This window comes from Hemiscyllium ocellatum, chromosome 12 (genome assembly GCF_020745735.1).
Source record: "Hemiscyllium ocellatum isolate sHemOce1 chromosome 12, sHemOce1.pat.X.cur, whole genome shotgun sequence".
Taxonomy (NCBI): Eukaryota; Metazoa; Chordata; class Chondrichthyes; order Orectolobiformes; family Hemiscylliidae; genus Hemiscyllium; species Hemiscyllium ocellatum.
In genome coordinates, this window is record NC_083412.1 from 12,658,116 (window position 1) to 12,670,209 (window position 12,094).

At 38.2% G+C, this 12,094-nt stretch overlaps 2 protein-coding genes across 2 annotated transcripts in view; one reads left to right on the forward strand and one right to left on the reverse strand.

The window, feature by feature from the left end:
- The window catches only part of grk1a (G protein-coupled receptor kinase 1 a), a 37,280-nt gene extending 35,892 nt beyond the window's left edge, over positions 1-1,388 (forward strand). The window contains exon 7 of the mRNA XM_060832899.1: positions 1,093-1,388. Within this exon, the coding sequence (XP_060688882.1) occupies positions 1,093-1,388 (296 nt within the window). The remainder of the gene's footprint in view (positions 1-1,092) is intronic.
- A 5,817-nt stretch (positions 1,389-7,205) lies between these two features.
- Positions 7,206-12,094, reverse strand: part of lamp1a (lysosomal associated membrane protein 1a) — a 38,920-nt gene continuing 34,031 nt past the window's right edge. The window contains exons 7-9 of the mRNA XM_060833336.1: positions 11,512-11,581; positions 9,379-9,549; positions 7,206-8,983 (exon numbers count right to left, since the gene is read on the reverse strand). Of these exons, the coding sequence (XP_060689319.1) occupies positions 8,844-8,983; positions 9,379-9,549; positions 11,512-11,581 (381 nt within the window). The 3' untranslated portion in view covers positions 7,206-8,843. The remainder of the gene's footprint in view (positions 8,984-9,378; positions 9,550-11,511; positions 11,582-12,094) is intronic.

A 12,094-nucleotide genomic window follows, 5' to 3' on the forward strand; every position in this document is an offset into this window, starting at 1 on the left:
TACATTTCAGACCTTAGCTACTCACCAAATGAATGTTTTTTCTCAAGGCAATATTGCTTCCTTTCCTAATTACCTTTAAATCTGTGCCCACTGGTTTTCAATCATTCTACAGTGGAAACAGTTTAACTCTATTACATCCAGTCCTTTTGTAATTTTTAAACACTTTGACCCTTGCAGTTTTCTCTGCTCCAAGAAGGCTAGTCCTAACTTCTCCCATCTATCTTCTAGCTGAAGGACATTGTGACAGTTGACATGGTAGGACTAAATGCGAAATGTTGACAGGAAAACATCCTATCCCAAACCATTTTTAAAAAGTTTGCTGTCAGTGTTTGGTTGATTCATGTAGTTTAATAATACTCTCAAAAATATATAAAATTACAAAGGGAGAGAAATATAAATGCCCTATTGATAGAATATCTGAGAAATGTCTCCAGTAACACTCAAATTTCTTGAAATAGTTTGTTATATGCGCAAACCTCAGACAGCACCTTCCAAAAATCACAACCAGTTCCATGTAGAACAATAAGGGCAGCAGATACAGGGGAACACCACTACTTGTTCTCCAAGCCACTCTGACTTGGAAATATATCACCGTCCCTTCAGTGTCACTGGGTCAAAATTCTGGAACTCCCTCCCAAATGACATTGTGGAACTACCTATAGTACATAGGTGCAGCAGTTTGAAAACAACACATCACATTCTCAAGGGAAAGTGGTGATGGGTAATAAATGCTGGCCCAGCCAGTGTTGCCCACATCTAATGACTGAATGAAAAAAAAATCAATAACTATGTTTTACACAGCAAACTTCCATGGAGCAAGTAAAATAGTTTACTTTGGTGATGTGGTTGATGGAGTAGCAGTGGGCCAGAAATCTGGGAGAACTTTTATTTTTCCAGTATCACTTTGGAATCTTTAATGAGTCTACAGGGTTATACACCTAACGTAAAAGCACTTGTAACAGTGTAGTAGCACCTCAGAGTTGCACAGGGCTTTCAGTCTAAATACTTACAAGATAAATTATAGCATAGCCCAACAGAAAATTATATGTATTAACACTGCTCACTGTAGACATTTTCTATGGTCCCTTCTAGGTATTCTTCCACCTCCTTTTACCCCAGACTCTAAAACAGTGTATGCAAAGGACATTCAAGATGTTGGCGCTTTCTCAACTGTGAAAGGAATTACTATTGAAGATGCAGACAAGGAGTTTTTTGATGAATTTGCAACTGGTAACATCCCTATCCCATGGCAAGAGGAGATGATCGAGACTGGTGTGTTTGATGAGCTCAACGTGTGGGGGGTTAATGGTGGATTACCAAATGACCTAAGGAGAGAATCGATTCTGGAGATGCCTCCCTCCAAATCAGGAGTCTGTTCCATTTCTTAAGTAAGGAAATAAATTGTTGCAGGCTCCACATTTCAAGGAGTAGCATGGCTAAGATGTAAGATGAAGCATAAAAGGGTAACGTTGCAATCTGCACATACCGTTGAAAACCCTACATCTATAAATACTATAGTGAGCCTCAAACATTGCTTGTGACATTGTGAGACTGTCAGATTCTAGCATTAGGCCAAGCTAACTACAGGACATCTGGGCCAATCAGGAATTGCTGGGAAAAAAAAACACAAGCTACTATCACAGCAGTTGAGATGGTTAGGAATCCCTCATCTGGTAATTCCTCTGTTTATTGCTTATTCCCTATTTTCTCACATCTGCAGTTTACCCCTTTATTTCAGCCTAACTCCACAATCTCTTGTGATTTTAGAAGGGGATCTCCCTGCCAGCTATAACCTCCTTTCCCCAGTTGGAGGCATGGCAGACTCAGTTGAACCCAGCCCAGCCCAGGTTGTTAGGACCAACTGATCAGCTGAATTGTGATTGCTAAAATGGAAAAATAGCAGCATCAACAATAAGCAAATCAGAAGATCAGACAGTCCTGACACTGAGTAAGCCCATTTTTCACTGAGAGGACTGCTTTGCAATGTGCTATATTGAAAAAAAAACTATCCTCTCTCCAACAACAATCCTAACTTGAACTCTCAATCTCCTGTCCCTTCTCCTCTAATTGGGTCTACCACCAGTTACTGAAAGGTGATGCAGCTTCATTTGACCATTATTGGTGCCATCCCTAATTTGATCCCTGTCAATTCGAAAATTGGGAACTTCCAAAATGGAATACACCAGCATGGTTATCAGATGGCAACAGCCTTACTGGAGTTGGGCAGGAATAGCTCTACTTACATTATGCCATTCCAGAATTCCCAATGTGAATTAAGGCCTTACAACCTTTAGGTTTCTACCTGCTTTACAAATTATTTGAAGCATTTCCAAGAACATGACAATGGGAGTGCACAAGAAGGCCTATTTAGGGAACTGTCTTTTAAATGGTGAATAACTTAGAAAGCTAATGGTGTATGTAGTGCCAATATCATTGAACAAACAATCCAGAGGTCAAGGCTAATTCAATGAATCATCAGATGTCATAAAAAACCATCTGATTCACTAATCCCCTTCAAGGGAAGAAAAAGTGCCATTCTTCCCTGGTCTGGCTGATATGCGATTCCCATACCATCTGAAATAGGCCTTTGAATAAGTCTCTCAATTCCAGAGAAAATAGGGATGGGTAACAAATGTTGGCCTTGCCAGTGATGTGCACATCCCACATAAGAATAAATTTTAAAACAAACTTAGATCATCATTCAAGCATTTCAAAAATGATCCTGATATACAAAAGCTTTGCAGGTAAATAGCCTAACATTTCAATAGACAGTTTAAAATATCTGCTTCAACTGGACAAACGTTTTAATCAATAGCCTCAGATTGGATTTAAGGTGGATACATTTTTAAATTAGGAGTCAAGGAAGATTCTGTTTTTATATACATACACAAGACTGAAGCAATGATGCACTCAATTGTTTCACTCCAAGAACTGCTTTGGGCAGAGATGGTCTGCAATCCCATTGGCAGCAGTCTTCCAAGGTGGATAATTAAGCATATTGATGACATTCCTCATTTGTATCCTGTAAATTTAGAGGTTCGGGGTTTGAAATTCTGGCTAGAGAGACAGCCCTGTCATCATTATCTCCTACTTGTCTAGTGAGGTGCTGACCTCCAGAGATCGATGATCTCACTACCCGTGGGATCACAGTTGGCTGCAGGTATAGAGGATTGTAATAGTAATCAGGGTAACCACGTTACTGAAACTAATTGGTGGTAATTTGTCATATGGTGTAATGCAAGGTCATTCCATGTGCTCAGAGGGCAATGTTGTAGCTTGTATCGATTATTTCCCATTTTTAAGGCGAACATTATCAACTTGTTGCAATGGGAAGGGTAATGAAAATCAAATATAACAATGGAAAGATTTGAAAGCTAGAGCAATGTAAATCTTTTGTATTTCGATGGAAGACAAAGAATGGATTAAAGGACCTCTTACATTCAATAAAAACTATTTTGCATGGATTATTTGCACATGGTGATTTTTCAAATTAGTACAGCCTGGACAGACTGCAGGGACCACTGGGCCACGAAAATAATGATTCTCAGCTCAGGCTTTTGTGGTGACAGATGGAAGTATTTTTGGAGTTCACTATCAAACAATTGAAATATGAGCACTATCATTTCCTTCGCATGTGCTTGGTTCAATCCTATTTTATTCCTTTTCAACATTGCTGCAAGCAGCTCAATACAACCAAAGAATGTGCAAAGCCATTTCAGAGGATAGGTAAGAGTCAATCACATTGGGTCTGGAATTACATCCTTACCTGACCAGATAAGGATGGCAGTTCCATTCTCCGAAGGAAACCAATGAATGCTATTGTTTTTAAACAAAAATCTGGTAGCTTCATTGTTATTATTATTACTACTATAGTTACTACAATTTTCCATTCTAGATTATTAATTACTGAAATCCTAACAATTGCCATAGTAACAATACCATGGGCACAATTCTACATCTTGTAAGGTTACACCTGTGTAAAACCTAGGTCGGATCACACAATACTATACATTGTCTAGTCTTTAATACTATGCAAACTGGAGCTAAGTGCAAAATGAATATTTGCTGAAATGACACAGGAACTGAGTGGTTATAACCATCTGGAAGGATTAAAGAGTTTGGAGCTATTCTCTCTTCTAGGACATCAAATTTTAGAATCAGAATCCCTGTAGTGCTGAAGCAGGCAATTCAGTCCACCGAGCCCACAGCAGCCTTCTGAACAGCATCCCACCCTGACCCACACCCCTATACTATCCCTGTAATCCTGGATTTCCCATGGTTAAACCATTTAGCCTGCACATCTCTGGACATAATGAGCAATTTAGCAGGGTCAAACCACCCAACCTGCACATCTTTGGGTTGTGGGAGGAAACCCACACAGACATGGGGATAACGTACAAAATCCACACAGACAGTTGCCTGAGGTTGGAATCAAACCCAAGACGTTGGTGCTGTGAGGCAGCACTGCTAACCACCATGCTGCCATGGCAAGGTTTAATTGGGTACAGGTTGATATGCTCCATTGTGCAAGTCAACAGTTAGGGGCCATCAAGAAAGGGCAGGCACTAATTCATCAAATGAAGTAGCAGGAGAAACTTCTTTAAGAGGTGATTAGAATATGGAACTTTCTACAATATGATTAAAAATTTAAAAAAATAGTAGAGGAGCTTTGACCATTCCCCCTTTTAATCACATTATAAAACAGGGGACTATAACCAAGGGGCACAGAGAAACTTATTCTGTCGAGTCTGATAAGAGGGTTGGAGGATAGCAGTGGGATAAAACATATATAGAAAAACCTAGAGGGCCGTAACTTACAGGTCTACAGGCCAAGAGCTGGAAAGTGACATTTGATTGGATGGCTCTTTTTCTGAAACTACAGGCACAATGGATTGCACGGCGTTTTTATATGCTGTCAAATAATCGAGGAAAAAAATAGGCTATACTACTGGCATTTGGAGGAGGAGGATGGGAGGCAGCTCACACAGCACATGGCTGGTTGGAACAAATGGACCTACTTGTACTCTGTAATTCTGGACTACATTTCAAAGCAACACTATACTTGTATGATAATAGCATGAGACAAACCAGTTTAGTCACAATTGGACAGTTACAGAAAGGGGATAAAGGGCTTTTATCTCAAAAGGATATGAATACAAAGGGGTTAATCAAACATGAGTCACACTAGGCCACTTCATCTTTTCCAATGCATTGCTACTGGGTGAGGTCTAAGTTTCAACATGGGAGCCACGAGGTTACAATATTAGAGGACAGTCGAAGTGGAGAAGACGCCTGAACATTTCCTTTGCATGAGGGAGAACAAATCAAAACATAGTAAGCAATAAGCATATTCTTGAGCAAACAAAAATTTAGTTATTTGCCCAATTCAGTTTCCACGGAATGTGTGCATAGACAGGACAGGTAGGGAGGTCTCTGACTACCTGTTTTGCAGTGTGGCAAATATGCTTGGCTGGACAGGGACGAAAAAGGTGCAAGACCTTCATTAAAAGCACAAACCCCTAATAGATGAAAGGAAGTTAACAAAGTTGTTCTCCAACAATCTAGTACTGCAGTGATCAGTTTGCCCAAGTAATGAATGTTAAAAGGAAAATAGGCTGTATGCCCGAGTACTATACATTTTATTGGCATTTTTATTTTAAAAAACATTTACTACTGACAGGATCCACGTATCATCTGGGATTTCATACAATGCCATAGTCTTTTAAGGAGAAGCAACACAAACAAGAAGCAGAAATAAGTGGGTTATGCTGACAAGAGTTAGACAAAGGCTGGAGGCTTGTATTGAGCCCAAAAACCCAAAATGGACTAAATGGTTAATTTCTGAACTGTTAATACTGTGCAATGATGTGCTTCACCAACATAGAAGTGGTCAGTGGAATTTAAAATTTCTAAAGTACTAACGCATTAGGCAAATCAGTTATACAGTATTTGCCACTGTGAAATGGCAATAAGTGCCATTTATTAAAGTCAAAACAAAACTCAGTCTTCCACCAGAGCAACAACCAATTCAGCTATTAAAATTTGATTAAAGAATACTCCAAAACAGTTACCTAGTGGGACATCCTGCCCCATGTGGCCAAAGATCTGTGGTTTGAGAATTAAGTGGCCAGTTACATGAAGACCCATAGCTGAAACTTGTGATCACATAGACTGTGTCGACAGTTAACAATAATGATCCAAAGCTCTTCAGGTTTTCTTTTGATGTGCACCCACATTAAACCACTGACAGAAAAATAATAACGTCAATGCAATTTAAGGCTTATAGGATACAATACAAAACACTTGAAAAACAATGGAGTGATCAGACCAGCAAGCTTGTGTCTGCCTATAATTCAATTCATCCAAGATTCTTGTATTAATTGTCTTAGCATTTTTAAACCACAGAATTAAAACAGCTGGTGAGCAAACAGGCAAAAAGAATGAGAAAGAGCACAATAAAACAGCAGAATAGGATTACACAATGTCAATGTGGAATTTTGGTCAATCTGCAAATGCAGAGCAGCAAATCTATCAGAATGCAGTGTGACATCACAAAACAAGGTTCACTTATCTCCCACATTTAACAAAGCAAAACATACCACAGCATTTAACTAAAGCTTTAACTAAACCAAACTAAATTTGACACCAAGGCATGAATTATGAACAGATGTTCAAAAGCTTGGTCATGTTGAAGAGAGAGGGAATTTTTTGTCACAGACAAACGTAAACTTAAAAACCTGTTTGGCAGACGGAATAGAAATAATTTTATTGGTGCACAAGTACAAGTCAGGAAACTTTTCATTTCCAACATCAAACTAGATTACAGAAACAAAAAGAAACTCAAAATACAAAAAGGAATGGAACAGAGTGCAAACAGTTTAAATCAAGCAAGTCATGTAAAAACTGAGCAAACTGCAATGCTGATGAAATCATTTCTTGAAGAACAAAAAGGCCTTAAATATGCTGCAGAAAATCATACAAGCATACCTTCAGACTTGAAGCAGTTACATGGTCAAGAATATTTGCCTCTTCCTTCCAATACAAAGACTCTACCAACCAGATGCAACTTAGAAGTAGACTTTCTCTATAACAAATGATCAACACTTGGTAAGTGATTGTGCGACAGAATAAGATTCCCTTTGTTATCCAATTAAGAGAGCTGGCCAAATGCCTTTAACAGAAGAAGGGAAACCAGCACATAGCCCTTTGAGAAACAAATCCTTTATTAGCACGGTTATAGGCAATGCATACACCTCATGTGCCAAATCTTCAGTTAACAGTCCAAAACAAACTCTTAAGCACAACTGGCAGGCTTAAATTTCTCTCTATGGTAGACATGCCTGAAAAAGTGCAGTCACAAAAAATGCACACAGTTTAATTGATTATTAAAAAAAAAATGGGGAGAAGAGAACAGAGTGCCAGCTCCTAACCATATGCAGAGCACCCAAAAGAGATTACTCAAAAGCATAAATCAATAGTTTAAAATATAACCCAGGAAAAAAAATGTAAATATCAGGAACCAAATTTGAAACAGGTGGCCATCAAGTTAAACCAACTTTAAACTATACATATATTGATAGCACCAGGGAGAACAGCGTGCTAGGGTAATGTTCAATTCAACCAACATCTTTCTTCAAGTTTAGGGATCAAAGTGCACAGAATACATACATGAGATGACTAGCACTTGAACTAGTTTGATCCTTGGACTTGATCCACATTCAGCATTTTAAAAAAAAAATCCATCAGTAATTATTGAAGCTGTTTCAGATTGAACACTGATTTACACAAAAAAACTGCTCACACCCAATGCATCTTGCTTTATATCCAAACAATCCCTGTGTGAAAGGTCCCAGCAGTGAAAGGTGAGCAAACTAAGAGCAATGTTGCGCTTTTGTATTTCAAAAAGGCCAAACACTGCAACACAATCTATACCAATGTGGTTTTCCTCCACAATGCTAAGGAGGATGACAAGCCCCTTCCTAAAGGTATCATTCCAATGATTAAAACTATTCTCAAATCCAAATTAAAATCTAGCAATACCCCAGCCATTGTAATTTTGTTTATAATTTTGTTGGGAGTGGGAATGAGGGCTTAATTTTCAAATAGCCTAATTTACAGGCACACATGTTTGAGTATACATACACATCCCTAAAGTAAAAGTTAAATGTAATTAGCCAAAAAAGTCACTTTAGCACAACACACCATTATTTCTGTAAAGCAGGAATTAACACTCTTAGTTACACAACAGCAGTGTGAAATATTATTAATTTACTCACAAACAGTTCTTTCCCTAAAGAACTCTTGCGTTTTAGTATTACAATCTCTGACAAAGAACTGGCCTTTCCTGGTTGGCTGCACTCAATGTAAATAAATCCAGCCTCTCTACGTTACCTATATTACACCTGCTCTTGGTATAAGGGAACCAGCTGCGGATCATAAATGTGCAAGGTTGACACACAGTTGCTCCTTCCTCACAACTTGTGTGCAACATTGCGTTGGCTAATTGGGTACGATTTGGGTTTCAGTTTGCATTGAAAAATCTGCATTTATTCCTCAAATGGGTCACTGACCCGAGAGTTAGTCATTATAATGTATTTGCAATGGTATACTCTATCTCAAGGTCTAGCGGTTGGGGGAAGTGTGCTCTGGGAAATATTTCACCATATGTCATTAAGAACATACAATGTTAGAAGCAAGTTGTCAGGCAAAGGATTCTGTTTGTCAGTAAACTTTTTTCTCAACTCCCTTTAACACAGGTCCATGCCCAAGATTTCAGAGAGAATGTGTGTGCATTTCTTTGAAAAAGAATTAGTTACAGAAGTGGAATAGCTAAATCTATGAGGTTAGATGGTTTGGTATCCAGCGTGGCTCCTCTTCCTTCCAATCAGATAAGCAATCAACACAATCAGCACAAGGCCAGCAAGAGCTGCACCAACAATGATTGGGATCAACATGTCATCTTTATCCATTTGGCATTCTTCAGCTGTTCAAAACAAAACAAAAAGATGATTTAAAAACTCATCGCTTAAAGCTACCAGAACTGTCACAATCCAAAACGCATAGTTTAAATGGTCAAGTACCTTTGTTGAAACACTTTACAGACCATGCTAATTAAAGCGAAAACAAATAACCTTATTTGTACAAAGTTCTCAGCTATGAAGCTAACACCAAATCTTTGTAAGGTAATTTGATATGCACAAGTAAAAAAAATCTAGATGTTCAACCATGTCTAGAAACCATTATGTCTGGAAATAGGCAGAACTGAAGTGGCAAACAAAGTTGAAGGAACATACAAAGTCCATTTACAAACTGTGCTTTTGTTCAAATGAAAGTAATCACTTTTCAAACTGGTAATATTTTAAAATTATGATAACTTACCAGCTCCGTATTTTGCATCATTTACTCTGAATGGTTGAACATGAAGCTCAAATGCATTGATGGAGACATTTAGATTCACTCGCAATGTTTGTTCAGTATGGCACATATACGATTTGCCCAAGGTTGTCTGTAGGTAGGTCAGGCTGTCATTTTTAGCAGTAAACTCCTTTCCTAAATGCAAAAAGCAAAAAAAGAGATGCAAGAACAAAATTCAAGTTGTTGTAATGTCCAGGAATGCAGCAAACAAAATGCAATATCTTTCGAGAGTAAACAGCACTCTAGTTATTAACTTTTCTTGGGACAAGCAAAAGGGGAAATTGTAAAATGTATCATACAAGACCTCATACTTAATTTGTTCCTTGGTGTCAAGGACACTGACATTTTGTTGTCCACTTCTAGACAGACATCCTGAGAACATCAGCAGTTAGGCATTGTAAGTTACTCTAAAGAAATACACTGATTAGAATGCCTGGGAATAGTGAACTGTTTGTGTTTTAAAATTCATAATCCTAAAAGAATTCATGACATTCCTTATGGTGCTTTACAACATATTAACAGAGATTTATTACAAATGAACTTGGTGGGATTCAGAACTCAGGATTACTATTTCAGTATCACATCTACAAGATTATTGTTACTTTCATCCGTGTAGCAAACAAAATTTCCGATTAAGAAAGAAACTCAAATAGAGGCCCAGTATCAATTCAGACCAAAATTAAAAGGTTAGGGAAATATCAGCTCAAAGTAAAACAGCTGAATTCAAAACAAAGATTTGTTCTTGTAAATTATCTTTTCATCTGTTATCATATAGTTCATCAGCCTTCAATTTACTGTTTACTCAACCAAAGGAAGTGGTCTTTTCCCCATCGATGACCAAGCTCCTCTTAAATTTTAAAAATGTCAATCAAACATTAGATCTCTTACATCTCTAACTAACCAATTCTGTCTGGAGTTTGGGTGGCTTAACCAATATTTTATATGCATGTAATTATCCTTCCTTTCACTTGTAATCTATGCCTCATTTATAAAAAAATTCATTATTCGCTTGAAAACCTTAAATCACACTTAGCATTGATGAAACACTGCTATTCCTCTACATCCATCTACACCTCCCAAAAACCTTACTGTTCCATAGTTAATCATGCAAATCACCCCAGATTCCGGTTTCATTCACTGGACTATATCTTTAAAGTATATTATAATCGATAATTACTTGATAGCCCTTAACAAGTGCACAATGGTACATTTGGGAGTAGGGGCAGAGAGAAAGGGGAGCAGGGAGCGAGGGGGGGCAGAAAGCAAAAGGGGTGGACAAGCGCAGGGAGAAAGCGAGAGGGAGAGGAGGGGACAATGATACAGACTAAACAGTAACGGGCAGCAAGGTGGCTCAGTGGTTAGCACTGCTGCCACACAGTGCCAGGGTCCCAGGTTTGATTCCAACCTTGGGCGACTATCTTGGTGGAGTTTGCACATTCTCACTGTGCCTGCCTGGGTTTCTTCTGGGTGATTTGGTTTTCTCCCACAATCCAAAGACATGCAAGTTAGGTGAATTGGCCATGCTAAACTGCCCATAGTGTTCAGCGATGTGTAGGCTAGGAGCACTAGTCAGAAGTAGAGTAATACATCTGGGTGGAATACTCCGAGGGTCAGTGTGGTCTTGTTAGGTGTGAAGAAACATTTCCCGCAATGACACAGATGAGATCAACAAAGAGGGGAAAACACTGTTGTCAGATCCACAGTCTTGCAGACTTCTCCTTGCTGACAGGCACAAATGATTCAAACCACACCTTATATCCCTTCATTTTGCCAAAATCAAGACCCACTTCCAAATTAATGAATCCTCCACATGATGCTAAACTATGATCTCAGATTCAGCAGTCAAACCACAAGGTCACCAAAGAATATTCTCAAAACTTTTTAAATTTCTGAAATGGACTGACAATGAAAAGTTCTATTAATTTCAGATGCATGAAGTAGAAGTCATCTTCAATAAGTATCTTTCCTAATGCTTAAATGAAAAACTGCAAGTTTGTGTACTCCAAATCATGTAAACCATCACTGATCAAAACTATTTCCCTCAATTACCCAACATTTTAAATGTCTCAAGATGCATTTTTGAAAGTTGACGCTTACCTTGAGCAGTAGATGGAAGTCTTGTGAAAATGGAAAGCTCCTTTAGGTAAAACTTGTTAGTAGTAGTATTCTGAAAAAAAAAGAGAGTTTTCATATCATAGGGCGAATACCAAAACATTGGAGCAATAAAAGTAAAAGTAGGCACCATTTTGAAAAGTCATTGCAGGAAACAACAATAAAGTCAACAAGTCTTTACATGAAACATTAAAAGAAGAATATCAGATTAAGTTTAAAAACTTCAGTACAAACTAAATTACAATCATGAAGTTATAGAGGTCTTTTTTCAAATAGACTCGAAATGAAAACTCTTTTCTCTTTATAAATGCTGGCAGACTTGCTGAGTTTCTCCAGCAATGTTTTTTGTTTGTTTCAGACCTCTGGCATCCACAGGTCTTTGTTTTACTTCAGTGAATCCCGCACACCCACTGCCCTTTGAGTAAATGTTTCTCCACATATCCATTTTTATCCTTCAACCTTCAGTCCATGTCCTCTAATAATTCATGTCTTCTCAGGTCCTTTCTTTCTATTCTAAATTCCTCAGTTAAGCCACCCCTCCCTCAGCCTCATTTGCTGTGTGGAAATA